Raw genomic sequence first — 16,717 nt, forward strand, 5'->3', positions numbered from 1 at the left:
GACAGCTGTGTGCCACCAAATGCAGTTGGGCGTGTCCTTCGTGTCTAGATTCTTTCTCGTAGAGGAACCTCTTCAAAGGTTCTTCCAGGCTATAAGATGAGTGACGTTTGATAACTATTATATGAATTAACAATGATATAAGATCAACAGATATTTACCTGCCATAAAAGCCCAGCAAGGATCATAACATTTGTTGGATGGCTTCGAGTGGAGAAGAAAGAGGCAGAGAGAGACAAAGAGAGCGAGCTGCAAAAGCTCTAGAGAGCGAGAGAACGAGAGAGTGAGACAGAAACAGACAGGCAGAGGAGAGGGAGGGAAGAAAAAGAAGGAAAGAATTATTTAAAATATTTTGAATCGACTTGGTCAAAGTTGGGGGAGTGGTGGTTGAGGCTCTGGGTTTAATCTCCTGAGCTTGATGGGGGGAAGTAATAATAACAGACTGGGATAAAGGTATGGAGAAAGCAGAAAACGGGCCAGAGTGTAGGGGTTGTGGCTGCTAGCAGAGTAGTCAACAAAGGCCTCTTGACCGAATCAGTGAGCAGAAGCCGCTCGAGGGGAAGATGAGGAGGATACAGCCTTCCCGGAGTTCTCGACCCACCCTGAGGTTTGTCCCACAGAGCCACCTCATATCCTGGAGCCTGGGACGTGGGCGCCAGCAAGCTTCTGCGGCGCATGCCTGACCTGCTTAGGGGACAGCCAGGCGCCATCAATAGTAAGGGACCCTGGTTGCCTCTTACAGATCTTGACCAGCTCAGCTCCTTCCCATCCACAGACCCCGCCCCTAAGGCTACACCCCCTGCCTCCTCAGGCCCCGCCCCTGAAGCTGCACTCCGCCTTCACAGGCCTGCCCCTCAGACGAGGCTCCGCCCCTTACCCTGCAGACCCCGCCTTTCGCCCGCCTGCCGGCCCCGCCCCCGCAGCCGCCATTGACAGTGTAGGCTCGCACTTCCTTGCAGAGGGATGGCTGCACTTCTGGCGGGCCCGGTAGCCCCGCAGTGTGAGCTGCTTTGGTAGCGGCTCGCTAGCGGGCGCGATCCGGGCTCGCGGGTGCACAGGTGCGGCCCACGCCTCCCTCGGCGCCTCAGCACTTTCGGGGCGGGACGCGGGACGGTGAGTGCCGCCTGGGCTCCGTGCTGGCTCCCGGGGATCCCGGGTGGGGGGCTCTGCACCTTCACCACACCACACCTGCTTGCACGCACGCAGCTAGGCGCCACAGACATGGTCCGGGAGACTAAGGCGAGCCTGGCACTGGAGAACTCTCTCTAGATTCCTTGGCCTAGAAAAGAAAGCTTCCAGACAGTGAGGAACTAGAGACCTGGCTGGCCGCCCTAAGTAGATGGGCAGAGAGGGTATCTATGTTTTCCTGTCTGTGACCTTGGGTGGGCCCCTCGGCCACCTGCCCACCCACGGTGTGGTTTTAGCCCTGTGGGAACAGTGGTGCCCATTCTCAGACCGCCAAGGTGAACCGGGAGAATCAGGGGTATGCAGTAATTAGATGCTGATTGGTACCTTTCTCTCTGGGCCCCCAGCAGCTGCGAGAGTTCCTGCCCGGATACAGCTTAGTCACAAAGTTTCTAGTTTTCTGGAAAAGATTCAGTTGTGTCTTCTTTCCCAGAGAGAGTGGAACAGGATGGAATGTCCGGATTTCTTCCTCCATGGGAACACTGGAGCCCCTTCGCTCTCCCCATTTATCTCAGAACCCTGCTGACTTATCTTTAGCAGAGACTCTTTGTTCAGTAGGAAACAAAATGATTCTTCGTGTGGGTTCAGCAGAACTGGGGAGGGGGGGCGGAGAATTTGTCTTGTAGCTCCCGCCCATGTTAGTTTTATAAGGAAAAGGGGGTAAAGAATTGAGACAGGAAAAGACAGACTCTTCTCCACCCAGCTGTTAAGGAAACAAGCGAGAGGCTGCACTTTCTAGCCTTCTAGAAAGAGAGGGGCTTTTGGGAGGAGGGAGGCTTTGGGAGTTGTAAGTAGGGGACTTGCAGGTATTAGCACCGGCACTGCTGCTCCCACCCCAGAAGATAGAGGAATGAGCAGAATTTCTCTGAATTTAGCCCAACAGGTTTATTCCTAACTGGGTGTCCCCTGTCAGTGTCCACCTAGACTTCCAAGTCCTCCAAAGCCTGCCTCATAGTCACAAGACTACGTGTGTCAGGTCTATAGATTTGATCAGAAAGGTCAGCACAGCAGTATTGCTCGTGTTTGTGTGAGAGCGCAGACCTCAGGGGAGGTTTCTCCCTGTGGATTCCTCCCTCCTATGACCAGACAGTACAGCTGTGGGTGCAGAGGAACGGGAGGCCCTGAACATCCTCCTGACTGTGGGATGCTGTGTGGGCTGGGCTGTTTCACACACACACACACACACCGTTGTGACCTCTTGAGTTTTGAATCAAGGACAGGATGGGGATAGTCTCGTGAAGTTAAATGGGAGAAAATTAATGAAGGCTCGTAGAAGCCCCGGGGATGGTGCCCATTAATCATTAATCACAACTGTCTCTCACCCTCCACTTCCTCCTGAGAACCTGAAAGTGTAACACTGGTCATGTCTGGCTGGGCCTTGTTTCCTGCAGAGGTGAAGGGCCCAATTTGGTGTCATTAACTAGTGATAGGACAATGTGAAATGTCCTCATCTATAAAGTAGGACCGTGGTCATTACCCTATGTGTGGGAGGAATTGAGACAGCTAAGGAAGTCCCTTAGCTTGGATCCACACTGCAACCCAGGCTCCACAATGATGACTGTCACGAAAACTCTGCCATAGCCCAAAGGTAGACTTTAGATTAAACATCAAAAGGTGGGTGTGTTAGGCCACTGAGATGGCTTAGTGGATAAAGGTGTTTGCCACCAAGCTTAACAACTTGAGTTCAATCCCTGGGTCCAGAAAGATGGGGAGAAAAAAACCAACCAACCAACCAACAAACAAAAAACCTGAACTCTCCCAGGCTTTTACAAAATAAACAAATTAAATTTAATTTAAGGGAGAAAACACGAACATGAGACACAGACTAAACACTGTGATGCGTCCAGACTTTGATGAATTAAATATAAGTAAAGGAGGTTGCTCCCTGCCCCCAGCCAAGGCTGTAAAATGGGCTCAGAGTTCCAGAAACTCTGATACCCCTACAAATACCTAAGGTCTTAAAAAAAAAAAAGCAACTGGGCTGTCTCCTGCCCCCACAGTCCCAAATAAAACAACTTATGTTAAGTCTGGTGGTGTTTGCACATTTTTGATCTCAGCACTCGGGAGACAGAGGCAGATAGATCTCTAGTGAGTTCAAAGTCAGCTCTTGTCTACAGAGCAAGTTCCAGGATAGCCAGAACTGCACAGAGAAACCCTGTTTCAAACAAACAAACAGAAAAATCTAGACTGTACTGTGTGCTCTCCTGTGTACCAGGTCTTGAGACACCTTTTAGATTAATATCATCTGCTCTTGTATATGAGGGTTTCTCTGTTTCTGCTCTCTCAATTCCCTTTGCGGACTTCTTACAACCTGACTTTCCCCACACGGTATTTTGTTCTCCATCACTCTCCTCCACGGGACGGTTTCTTCATTTGCTGACCACAGTGCCTGCCAGCAGGGCCTGCAGCAACCAGCCAACCTGGAGTTGATGCTACCTGTTCAGGAATGTCATTCTCATTGCAGGTCTGAAATCGGTCACAATGGAGGCAAGCAAGCAGATGCGGGTATCCCGGCCATACAAAATCAGCGAGTCTTCAAAGGTACGTGAGCAGTCCCTTCCCACCCACGGCATCGGTTCTGATCGCCTTGTTCTGGCTGACATCTCCTTAACTGTGGCCACACGTGAGTTTGCCGAGGAGCTCTGGGTATAGCCCCCTCCGTTCTACAGATCACCATGAGGGTGGGAGAAAAAAAAAACATGGGATTTCTGCCTTCGGGTGGGGCTTACCAACCAATATGGGTCTCATTGAGAACGTAGCCTCTGACTTTAAAGTAGAACTCAACCTCCTGACCTTAAGAATTTTTTCCCTGGGGAGGCAGAGGCAGGTGGATTTCTGAGTTCGAGGCCAGCCTGGTCTACAGAGTGAGTTCCAGGACAGCCAGAGAAACCCTGTCTCAAACAAAAAACCAAAAAGCAAAAAACAAATAAATGCCCCTCCCTTAGTTCTTAGCCGGGCGTGGTGGTGCACGCCTTTAATCCCAGCACTCGGGAGGCAGAGGCAGGCGGATTTCTGAGTTCGAGGCCAGCCTGGTCTACAGAGTGAGTTCCAGGACGGCCAGGGCTATCCAGAGAAACCCTGTCTCAAAAAACAAAAAACAAAAAACAAAGAAAAACAAAAAACAAAATATTTCTTCCCTGATGTATCCAGCTCCCCGGAGACCCCAAGAGTGAACAAATGTGGGCTCCTTGGTCTGCAGCCACCAGCCCACACCAAGCTGGTTTCATTAGAACCACTCTCAGCCAGGAGAGAATCGGGGTGGGGGGATGGGGAGAAAGCCATTGCCCAGCTAGGCATGCCACACATCTATAGTCTTAGCACTTGGAGACTGAGGAGTGAAGACCATTATGAGTTCAAGGCCAGCCCTGGCTGTATAATGAAAACCAAGCTGGCTGGCCAGCCAGTTACATAGCAAGATCGCCTTTCAAAAAGCAAGCAAGCAAACAAACAAACAAACAAAAACAGCCTGTTGGGGTGTGGGTGTGGGTAGTGCATGCCCAGCACTAGGGAGGCAGAGGCAGGTAGAACCCTAAGTCTAGGGACCAACATTGGATGTATGTTTCTCTTCGAAGATTAAACCTCATGACTGTTTTGGATGGTACACTCTCTGATATGGCAAAATTGCCCCCAATGGGGTGAAAAATGACTCTCAGGGGTGCAGAAAGTTTACTTTTTCTTTTCTTTTTAAACACGTTTTTGTTTGATTTTTATTTTCATCTTTGTTTTTGAAGTGGGAGGTTTCACTGTAGCCCATAGATCTCTAGTAGTGAAAAATAAACTAAATAAGCCAGGTGGTGGTGGCACGCGTGCCGTTGGTCCCAGCACTTGGGAGGCAGAGGCACTGTGAGTTCAAGGCCAGCCTGGTCTACAGAGCAAGTTCCAGGACAGCCAGGGCTACACAGAGAAACCCTGTCTGGAAAACAAAAAAACAAATAAGCTGCCTAAATCATAAATGTGTTCTGTAAGTTTGGTCACCAGGCATGCCCATGTAACTAGTGTGCAGTGTGGGCACACCCATGTAACTAATGAGTAGTGTGGGCATCAGGCACACCCATGTGACTAGTGTGTAATGTGGGCATCAGGCACACCCATGTAACTAGTGTGTAGTGTGGGCATCAGGGATGCCCATGTAACTAGCTTCTAAGCAAAAGAGAAAGAACATGACCAAATGCTGCTGGTGGCTGCATTTACAGCCATCCTGCCTCTTCCTGTTCCTTTCTGGTCCCACTGGATCAACTGATGGGCACTCGGTATGTGTCTGGCACTCTTCAAACAGTGGAAGACCTCTTGAGGCTTTGGAAGCCACCAGCATGTCAAGGTAGGACGCTCCTGCACTCCGGTTTGGCACCATGAGAGCAATGTCATTGTTCTCTGAGGCACTCTAACTCGGGTTGCCTTGCAGGGAGTGGTATCGACTTCTAGCTTAGCAGACAGCCTCCCATACCTGCTGTACTCTGTTCTCACTCCTAACCACTTAGGGTCCCTCTGCCCCTGACATTTGATTATATAGAGCCACATATGGTAGCACATGCCTTTAATCCCAGCATCAAGGAAGCAGAGACGGGTGAACTTGAATTGAAGACCAGCCTGGTCTACTGAACAAGGACAGCCAGGGCTACAACAGAGAAAACCCATCTTAAATAATAATAATAATAGTTATTATTATTATTATTTATGAATGTCAAGAAATATATATACTGTCAAGAAATGCTGTATATGGTGCCACTAATTCCCCAACATGCTGAGTCTGTGTTACTGGTATTCCCTTGAAGTTGGGAGTGGTGGGTGTGTTTAAAGGTGCTGTGTGCAGCTGTGTCACAATGCCAGGGCAAACTGCTGCTGAGACCCAGGAAGAGAAGAGCCATAGTTGGTAGTATGGAGCCCACATCAGGCATGGTGGTTGAGGTCCCTCCTGCCCTGCAGCCCAGCAGCTCACAGTCATTTGGGCACACTGGGCCTTTATTGCACCCTGTCACATGTGACCTTGGTCTGTCCCAATTTCCTTCCTTCTTTGGGAGAGTCCCCAGGCTAGTAGCTGAAAGAGTTGAGGCCATTCCCGCTTCAGGCCATCAGGTGTCCCTGTAAGAGGGAAAACAGAATAAAGAGCCACACAGGTGGGGGTAGGGGCTGACAACAGATATCCTGTCACAGAAGAACAAGCAGGAGAGTCTAGCCCACTGAGCCAAGAGGGAGGTGACCTTGGGGAGGGCCTGTCATCTTCAGCTTGTGGAAAATGTGCCTGTTCCTCTCCACAAGCCTGCAAGGTGGACAGGGTGATCAGACATAGGAGCACAAAGAGATTAAGAGATTCCGTTACGAAGGCATCTGCCAGGGGTAGGGGGAAGGCACAGGTTGTGCTAAAGAGCAGATTCAAAGGGGAAAATAGGAAAGGAGCTGGGATATGGTTTTAGGGTGTTATGATGCTTACCTACCATGCGTGAAGCCCTTTGCCCAATCCCCGGTACTGCATGTGTGGTGTACATCTGTAATTCCAGCACACACCTGTAATCTCAGGAAGACCAGATGTTCAAAATCATCCTCAGTTACATAGAGAATTTGAGGCCAGCCTGGGGTAAATGAGACCCTGTTTACCGATAAACAGATACCCAGATGGATACATAGTTGGATACATAGGTAGACAGATATGTAAATAGATACATAGATACAGATACTTAGATACATAAACACATTGATAGAGCCCAGCCACTGAACTCATGCAGAGACTTAGTTACTCAGGGAGGTAAAGGCCAGCAGACACCATCAGCCTATCTTCCCACTTACCTGTTCCCTTCACACTTGGTCTCAGGCTAGCCATTTTCAGTTGGTGTTCCGTGAACAGACCAGCGATTTATGTTTCGAATAGTCTATTTTTCCTTATGTTGAATTTTCTTCTTGTCTTCTTCCTCTTCCTTTCTCCTTTTCTTAGTTCTCCATCCTCTCCCTTCTCCTACCTGCTTCTGTCTCATGGACAGCACAAAATGAGCCCTGAGAAGGACAGCACTCCTACAGTGTCCCTGGGTTCTCAGCCTAGGATCCAAGTACATGCATCGGATAGGTGGTGACAGCTATGGGCTCTGGAGACTGGGCAGTGGATGGGGGAGAGGGGTTAACCTGGCTGTGAAGGCTGCCTCCTCTCAGGGCCTCAAGCACAGAAAAAGCTTCCCAGGTGCCTGCTGAGCTTTCCGATGGGCTGATCCCTAACTCTAAATTATAAATATGCAGACTTAGAGAGGATCTGTGGCTAACCTAAGACCACACAGCCGCAGGAGACAGACAGTCCATCTGGATTTTAGGGGCTTCTCCCTAGGGAGTGCCACTTCTCTGATGAGAAAACATTTACAAAACATCTCTCACGGGGCTGGAGAGATGACTCAGAAGTTAAGAACACTGACTGCTCTTCCAAATGTCCTGAGTTCAAGTCCCAGCCATGGCTCACAACCATCTGTAAGGGGATCCAGTGCCCTCTTCAGGTGTGTCTGAAGAGAGCAATAGAGAGAGAGAGAGAGTGTGTGTGTGTGTGTGTGTGTGTGTGTGTCTTTAAAAAAAAAAACATTCTGCAAAAACAAAAAACATCTATCATGACCTAGAAGAAGAAGAAGGACCCTTGGCTGGGGGGCTGGTGAGATGGCTCAGTGGGTAAGAGCACCCGACTGCTCTTCCAAAGGTCCAGAGTTCAAATCCCAGCAACCACATGGTGGCTCACAACCATCCGTAACGAGATCTGGCGCCCTCTTCTGGTGTGTGTGTGAAGACAGCTACAGTGTACTTACATATAATAAATAAATAAATCTTAAAAAAAAAAAAAAGAATGAAAAAAAAAAGAAAAAAGCAATAAGAAAAAGCTATACAGTTATTTAAAGAATACTTTAAAAAAAAAAAGAAGAAGGAAAGGAAAGAGACAAATGTAAACTCTTAGACTCCTGGTTATAAAGGAGGAAGACAGAAAGCAAGCAGACAGTTTCTTGGTTTTGATTTTTCAAGACAGGATTTCTCTGTCTAATAGCCCTAGCTATCCCAGAACTCCCTCTGTAAACCAAGCTGGCCTTGAACTCACAGAGATTTGCCAAGCAGACAGTTTCTAGGAAATGTGTATAGTGGAGCTGGCTAGAAGGCTTAAGATGGAAAATCCTTTACTGTTCAAGTCTGCCAGACAACCTGAGCTCTGTCCTGCGGACGTCCTGGAAGGAATGAGAGAAAGCTGTCTTCTCCCCTCCCCTCCACATCCACACTGTCCTCGAATGTGCACACAGGCTAATACATAATGTTACTCACTTGTTTAACTTTATTTGAGAGAGTGTCTCTATGTCATCCTGGCTGGCCTGGAAATTTCTAGGTAGACCACCAGACTGGCCTTGACCTCACAGAGGCCCACCAACCTCTGCCTCTTGAGTGCTAAGATTATAAGTAAGTGCCACCATGCCTAGCCAAATTTTTAAAACTTATTTCAGGAGGGAGGGAAAGAAGGCAGGAGACACATGTTCTCAGAAGCGCTGTGACGATCTGGAGTTTACTTCCGGGGCTCATGTTCCGTCATCACAATCATATCACGACCTCTGGGGTCCGACTGCGGTCCCGGCAGGCCGTGGGTGACAGCTCAGTGCACCATTCCATGACACACCTTCTTGTGCAGGTGTACCACTGGCCTGACCACTCTACTGCGGTGCTGCAGCGGCTGAACGAGCAGCGGCTGCACGGCCTCTTCTGTGACGTGGTGCTGGTGGTCGAAGAGCAGCAAGTGCCAGCCCACCGCAACCTTCTGGCTGTGTGCAGTGACTACTTCAACTCCATGTTCACACTGGGCATGCGCGAAGCTTTCCAGAAGGAGGTGGAGCTGGTGGGCACCTCCTACGTGGGGCTCAAGGCCGTGGTGGATTTCCTTTACAGCAGCGAGCTGGAACTGGACGGCAGCAACATTGACTACATCCTGGAGACGGCGCATCTGCTGCAGATCTGGACCGTGGTGGATTTCTGCTGCGAGTACCTGGAGCAGGAGGTGAGCGAGGACAACTATCTCTACCTGCAGGAGCTGGCCTCCATCTACAGCCTCAAGAGGCTCGACGCCTTCATCGATAGCTTCGTACTGAGCCACTTCAGCACGCTGTCCTTCACTCCTGACTTCCTGCAGTCCATCTCAGTGCAGAAGCTGTGTGTCTACCTGAGCAGTGGCCAGGTACAGCACAAGTGGGAATACGACCTGCTGCAGGCGGCTCTGCAGTGGCTCACGCAGCAGCCGGAGCGCGAGGTGCACACCCGCCGCGTGCTGGAGAACATCCGCTTCCCCCTCTTCCCCGAGGACATCCTGCTACAGCGGGTGAAGCTGGCCATGTGCTCGCTGCTGCCCAGCGAGGCCAACGGCGAGGGCTTTGTGGAGGAGGCCATGCAGTACCACAACAGCCTGGTGGCCCAGCCTGTCCTGCAGACTAAGCGAACGCTGCTGCGCTCCGAGGAGTGCTTGCTTTTCGTGGGGGGCGAGGTCTCTGAGCGGTGTCTGGAGCTGAGCGATGACACCTGCTACCTAGACACCAAGAACGAGCAGTGGGTGAAGGAGACATCCCTGCCGGCCCGCCGGAGCCACCACTGCGTCGCTGTGCTGGGAGGCTTCATCTTCATTGCCGGGGGCAGCTTCTCGAGAGACAACGGAGGAAATGCCGCCTCCAACCTTCTTTATAGGTATGACCCCCGCCGTAAACAGTGGATCAAGGTGAGATTAAAGCAGATTAATTCTATCCTCTTGAGGCCTCTTTGTAGCTCTCTAACCTCACTGTGGCTTCCTGGTTCCGGGCCTTGGTAGCTGCCCTGCTTCAGAGAGAGGCATGAAGAGAAGAAGGTGATTAGCCACCTCAATGATCAATGCTGCCCTCCTTGGACCTAGACCTGGGTCAGGGAAGGCCAGCCATCTGAAGGGCTGGCTGTAGTCCAAGGCAGCATTCATAGATGGAATCTTCTGCCTTCATGGGCGCATTCTGGTCTGTCCTATGTCCAACACAATGGCCACTGGCACTATGTGGTCATTGAGAGCATGAAATGTGCCCAGTGCATGTTTTCAACCTTACTTAATGTAATTAAGTTACAATTATGTAACTAACAGATACTCAGTGTGGAGGGCTGCTCCAAGCTCCATGACAGGGCCCCCAGGCCGGAGCCTCTGCTGAGATTCTCTTGTGGAGAGGTTTGGGGAGTAATTCTCAGGAAACAACAGAGCTCAATCCAACCTAGGGCAAGCATGGAGGCCACATGTCAGCCCTGTTAATGTACCCTAGCTGAGTGTCTTAGTGTTCTATTGCTGTGAAGAGACACCATGACCAAGGCAACTCTTAGAAAAGAAAGCATGCGGGGCCGGCTGGAGAGATGGCTCAGCAGGTAAGAGCACTGACTGCTCTTCCGGACGTCCTAAGTTCAAATCCCAGCAACCACATGGTGGCTCACTACCATCCGTAATGAAATCGGATGCCCTCTTCAGGTGTGCCTGAAGATAATAGCTACAGTGTACTTACATATAATAAATAAGTAAGTCTTTAAAAAAGAAAGCAAGCATGTAGGGCTGGAGGCATGGCTCAGGCGGCTTAGAGCATGTAGAGAGGACCAGAATTCAGTTCCTGGCACCTGCAGGATCGCTCATAAACATGGGTAACTCCAGTTCCAGGAGATCCGATGTCCTCTTTTGACCTCCATGAGCACAAAGCATACACATACATACATGCAGGCAAAACACCCATATGTGTGATGTAAAATAAATAATTTTCTAAAGAAGATATCTCATGGGCCCTTGCTTACATTGTCAGAGTTAGTCCTTTATCATCATGGCCAAAAGCGGACAGGTGTGGTGCCTCAGCAGGTCCTAAGAGCTTTACCTTTCATCCACAGGCCGGGTACAGACTGGGCCTGGAATGGGCTTTCGAAACCTCAAAAGCTCATCACCCCCTGTGACACACTTCCTCCAACAAAGCCACCCCCTCCTAGTCCTTCCCAAACAGTTCACCAGTTGGAAACTAAACAATCAAGTATCTGAGCCTATGGGGGCCGGCAGTCACCCCGAGCTAGTGAAGGTTCAGAAGTTTCAGGTTAGTTCCTTGGCCTCCCCCCAAGTTTCACACTTCACCCCTGGATATGCTTGTGGCCTCATAGCCGGAATTGATTGGCATGAAATGCAGTGACCCTTGTACAATCACCTCTCTAGATTGCCACCCACCAGAATCCATCTTTATGTTCACACCTCTGTGTGACCAATAACCAACCCCTGGGGTTTGCTGAACTCAATGCCAACAAGGTGTGGTGGCTCACACCTGTTACCCCAGGACTTAGGAAGCCAATGGAAAAGGATTGCCACAAGTCTGAGGCCAAGTTGGGCCATGAAGTGATTCCAGGTTGTCCTGGATCATAGATGGAGGCCCTGTCCTGTCCCCAAAACAAAACCAAAGGACCCCAGGTGACCTTTCAGTTCCGTTCTCAAGACTCTAACCTGGGCCCGCAAGATGGCTTAGCAGGTAAAGAGGCTAGCCTTGGAAGCCCGGTGACTTGAGGTTGGTTCCTGGAACCCACATAAGAGGAAGGGAGAATCAACTCAGAGTTGATCTCTGACGTTCACACGCATGGCATGGCATGGCATGCACACACACCCCCTCCACATATACACATATGCACAATAATAACACACTTTAAAAAAAAAAAAAAACCTAAAAACTAAGTGAGGCCTGTCTTAGGGTTTTACTGCTGTGACAGACACCATGACCAAAGCAGCTCTTATAAGAACATTTAATTGGAGCCGGACATGGTGGCGCACGCCTTTGATCCCAGCACTCGAGAGGCAGAGGCAGACAGGTTTCTGAGTTCGAGGCCAGCCTGGTCTACAGAGTGACTTCCAGGACAGCCAGGGCTATACAAAGAAACCCTGTCTCAAAAAACAAACAAACAAAAAAGGAACATTTAATTGGGGTTGGCTTGCAGGTTCAGAGGTTCAGTCCATTATCATCGAGGCAGGAGCATGGCAGCATCCAGGCAGGCATGGTGCAGGAGGAGCTGAGAGTTCTACATCTTCATCTGAGGGCTGCTAAATACTGACTTCCAGGCAGCTAGGATGAGGGTCTTAAAGGCCACACCCACAGTGACACACCCATGCCAACAAGGCCACACCCGCTCCAACACTGCCACACCTCCTAAATAGTGCCACTCCCTCAGCCACCTGTATACAAACCATAACAGGGTCTCTGGGAAGCCCAACTTTGGCCTGTGGCCTCCTGAGTTATCATGGCTAGAGCTTCTATACTCTGCCTGCCTGCTGAGTCACTTACTGCTCAGTTAACATGGATAGTGACCAGTGGGTCAGCATTAGTTTAAAAAAAAATGTTTTTTTTTTCCAGCTGGATTGTGGTAGGGCATCGCCCAGCATGCTGGAATCCCGGGGTTTCATTCCTAGCTCCATGAATATACTATCTGATGGGGGAGAAGGGCAAGCTGGCTTTCGTTGAAATGTTTTAATTTTACATGGATTTATTTAATTTTATGTGTGTGGGTACCATGTTTGCATGCATGTCTGAGCATCACACGCATGTCTGATATCTGAGAGGGTCAGAAGAGCAAGGCAGATCCCTTGGAGCTAGAGTTATGGACAGTTGTGAGCTGCCATGTGGGGGCTGGGAATCAAACCCGGATCCCCTGTAAGAACAAGTGCTCTTAATAGCTGAACCATCTCTCCAGTCTGGTGTTGGGTTGTGTTTGTTTCTTTTTGTTTTAGAAACTTATTCATGTCTGGCATGATGATGCCAGGACACAAGGTTGACCACATGGCTAAACCAGTTTGAAGAGACATGTCCCCGGACTGGAGAGATGGCTCAGTGGTTAAGAGCACTGACTGCTCTTCCAAAGGTCCCGAGTTCAAATCCCAGCAACCACATGGTGGCTCACAACCATCTGTAATGGGATCTGACACTCTCTTCTGGTGCATCTGAAGACAGCTACAGTGTACTTAGCTATAATGATAAATAAATAAAGAAGTAGAAGACGAAGCATGTCCCATGTACCTCTTAGGGGTCTGAGTCTAAGTATCAGGGGTTCTCAGAATTCCCAGCAGGCCCCTCTTCCCCACACATTCGCACACTGTCTGGCCTTGCTCTGTGGACACAGCTGAGGAATGTGGTGCTGGGGAAGGGAAGCTTCAGGTGTCTCCCCCCTCACAGGTGGCGTCCATGAACCAGCGCCGTGTGGATTTCTACCTAGCTTCCATTGAAGACATGCTGGTGGCCGTCGGTGGCCGGAACGAGAACGGAGCGCTGTCTTCTGTAGAGACCTACAGCCCCAAGACCAACTCCTGGACCTACGTGGCTGGCTTGCCAAGGTGATGAGGGCTTCAGGCCCATGCTGGAAGCTGATGTCGTCACGGGATAAAGTTTAGTCTTGATCACTGTTTTCATAAATGTCCTAGCTTCATCATAGCTGGCTAGGCCGTGGGGGGCTGAGGGCAGTTGCAGGCCTTGCCACCAAGACAAGCATCCCATTTCTGAATTGACTGGGGTCCTGGGCTTCAGAGAGTGAATGTTGATATGGGTAAGTGCCTCACCGGGCTGGCTCTGTGAGCATGGGTTCTGAGAGGCAGGAGCATCACTCCACCTGGGTTTCGTTTGTTCACCTGCAAAGTGGGTACCACAGCACAGCCTGGGGAAAGTTAGACACCATCTCTCCGTGACATTCTCCTGTGGCCTCCAGCAGGCAGAGAACACCCCACCCCAGGGTAGTGATGTACCCTCCCCTCCCCAGGCCCACAACTGAGTATTGAATGTGGGTTGTGTCAAGGACCTGCCAAACCTGCAGGCCATCTGATTATCACCCCTAGGCTGCACCTGAACCCAGACTCTCTGAACCAGTCTGGCTGTGGGATATACTACTTATCTAGGGGACTTGGTCCCAGGGAGCTGAGGCAGGAGATTAAGTTTGAGGCCATGCCGACTACGTACTGAGACTTTGTCTCAAATAGATAAGTATGGATTCTGGAAACCAGGGGCCAATCCTCATTCCTTGACACTTTTGCTGAGCTCATGTCACTGTGACTAGGCCCTGGGCATCCACAATAGCCTGGTGAGTAGAGAGGCAGCCAGAGAGTGGCAGTGAGTGGTGATCAGTGGTGTAAATGGTTGCCTGTCGATGGGCTCCCGGGATGAGTGCCATATCATTATCAGGTGAAATGAAGTTGGTAGTCATGCTAAGAGCAGTTGCCACCACTGCCACCTTCTTGGAACAATAGCATAAGGGTGGAATTACTCCTCAGGAGACCTTCTGTGCCCTCTGTTGGGGTGGCCTCGATCCACAGTGACATCGGCAGTGCGTTCATGACCTGCCTTTCTTACTTTCCTGTCCAGCTTTCTCAGTCATTGCCATAGCAGGGTCTGCACAAACCCCATCAGAGCTAGGGCCTGGGCTGTCCTGTCTCTTCCTCCTGCCCTGGACTCTTCCCGTGTATGCCATCCCAGCCTTCTCCTGCCCCGATTGCCCACTAAACCACATGACACGGGCTTCATGTTCTTGCCCCCAAGCTTTATTTGGGGTTTTTGGCTCCTACAGTTGCTTATTGTGTGTGTGTGTGTGTGTGTGTGTGTGTGTGTGTGTGTGTATTTCATGTGCATATTCAGGTGCCACGGCATACACGTACATGGTCAGAGGACAGCTCACAGGCGTTAGTCTCTTCCACCAGGTGGGATTGAAGGATCAACCTCATATTGTAAGGCTTGGCAGCGAGCATCTTTACCCACAGAACCATTATGCCAGCCCTCTCTGACATAGGTCTCATCGTGTAGTCTTGGCTGGCCTGGAACTCACAGAGATTAAAGGCAGGATCACAGGCCGGATATTCATTCTTCTCCTTCTTCCTCTCTCTCTCTCTCTCTCTCTTTCCACATTGATGATGTTTAGAGGAGTCAAGCTTACAAAAAACAGCGCAGAAAGCGCAATGCTCCCATGCGCATCCCCTCCCGGATGTAGGGGCCGCTTATTCACCTGCATTCTGTACCCCTTGTCCATGGCAGCAGGCTACCTTCCCCTGAGCTCTCTGTCCTCCGGCCTCTGCAGGTTCACCTATGGCCACGCGGGCACCATCTACAAAGACTTTGTATACATCTCAGGGGGCCACGACTACCAGATTGGCCCGTACCGCAAGAACCTGCTGTGCTATGACCACCGGACAGACGTGTGGGAGGAGAGGCGGCCCATGACAACAGCTCGGGGCTGGCACAGCATGTGCAGCCTGGGTGACAGCATCTATTCCATCGGGGGCAGTGACGACCACGTGGAATCCATGGAGCGCTTCGACGTGCTGGGCGTGGAGGCCTACAGCCCACAGTGCAACCAGTGGACTCGCGTGGCGCCGCTGCTGCAGGCCAATAGCGAGTCAGGCGTGGCCGTGTGGCAGGGCCGCATTTACATCCTGGGGGGGTACAGCTGGGAGAGCACGGCCTTCTCCAGGGCTGTGCAGGTGTATGATAGCGAGGCCAACAGGTGGAGCCGGGGTCCCGACCTCCCCAACGCCATTGCGGGCGTGTCGGCCTGTGTGTGCGCCCTCAACCCAAGGCTGGAGGAAAAGAAGAAGAGGAACAAGGACAAATGCCAGGACCGAGGTCAGTGACCCCGAGGCGCTCACAGAGGCAGCCGTCTCCGTGACAATCCTCCACCCCACCCCCCTCCAGCAGCCTTTTGTACTTTTTTCATTCCCGGTCTTTCTATGCTACCACAGTAAATAATAATTAAATATTCTTCACAATTTCACATATTATCTTGTTTGAATACATACATCAGGGCCCTCATGTCTGCACAGACCTTCTTCAGGCCACACACTCCCAAAGGTCCCCATGTCTGTCTCTGCCAACAGTAGCTGGCACACAGGCTATACGGAAAGTTTTGCAGTAAAACTCGGGGTCTCCAAGGTCTGGGCTTCTCCAAACTTGGCCAAACTCTCTCACAGACACCCACTATGTGCTGAGGGCCAGCAGGAGGCTGGTCCAGAGCCTTGAGGTGTGAGCCTCAGCTGCATTTTGCATTCCGTTGTCACAGGCAAGAGCAAGCACATCTGTTATGCATTTAAAGACACAGGGTCCCCCAAGCTCCCTGGAAAGGCAGACAAGACCTAGGGCCTGTTGATTGTCTTGTTGAAAGCTCCATAGCAGCTGATTCTTCTCTGCACAGTGCCATCTCCCCTGGATGGTAATCTCTGTAGACTCTATATGGCTGGGAGGTGTTTCTGTACAGTATTGTGTAGTGTGAGCTACCCACCTCCTGTCATCATCACAGTGAGGTCTCCAAATCTACCTTTCCCTTCTCAGAAATGAAAAGGCAGCCCTATGGCGCTCACGGTCATCCCTCTGGACTGGCCCGGCCATCAGGAGCACAAGTGAGCACTCTGGTCCCCCAAAAGTGGCTGAGTTTCTTCCCCGGCTCTAATAACCATCCTGGCTCTGCCAGCTGCCGCTAAGTGGTTCTACCATGCAGGGAAGATGCCGTTTCTCAATCTCTTTCCTTCTTTCTTTGAAACAGGGTCACGTACTGTAGCCCAGGC

General features: G+C 50.7%; 1 protein-coding gene across 1 annotated transcript; it reads left to right on the forward strand.

Moving 5' to 3' along the window:
• Positions 1–926: 926 nt before the first annotated feature.
• Klhl36 (kelch like family member 36) lies at positions 927–15,930 on the forward strand. Its single transcript, XM_021170357.2, has 5 exons — positions 927–1,110; positions 3,647–3,723; positions 8,813–9,883; positions 13,356–13,513; positions 15,238–15,930. The coding sequence occupies exons 2-5, from the start codon at positions 3,664–3,666 to the stop codon at positions 15,788–15,790; spliced, it is 1,842 nt and encodes a 613-aa protein (XP_021026016.1). The 5' UTR covers positions 927–1,110; positions 3,647–3,663; the 3' UTR covers positions 15,791–15,930.
• The last annotated feature ends 787 nt before the right edge of the window (positions 15,931–16,717 follow it).

Source organism: Mus caroli, chromosome 8, assembly GCF_900094665.2.
Source record: "Mus caroli chromosome 8, CAROLI_EIJ_v1.1, whole genome shotgun sequence".
NCBI lineage: Eukaryota > Metazoa > Chordata > Mammalia > Rodentia > Muridae > Mus > Mus caroli.

What these genes read in the sequence shown, in the direction of transcription:
- Klhl36 (XM_021170357.2), top strand. Translation starts at nt 3,664, where the DNA reads ATGGAGGCAAGCAAGCAGATGCGGGTATCCCGGCCATACAAAATCAGC. An exon ending in AAATCAGCGAGTCTTCAAAG is followed by an intron (nt 3,724 to 8,812) that starts GTACGTGAGCAG and finishes CTTCTTGTGCAG; the next exon opens with GTGTACCACTGGCCTGACCA. An exon ending in TACGTGGCTGGCTTGCCAAG is followed by an intron (nt 13,514 to 15,237) that starts GTGATGAGGGCT and finishes CGGCCTCTGCAG; the next exon opens with GTTCACCTATGGCCACGCGG.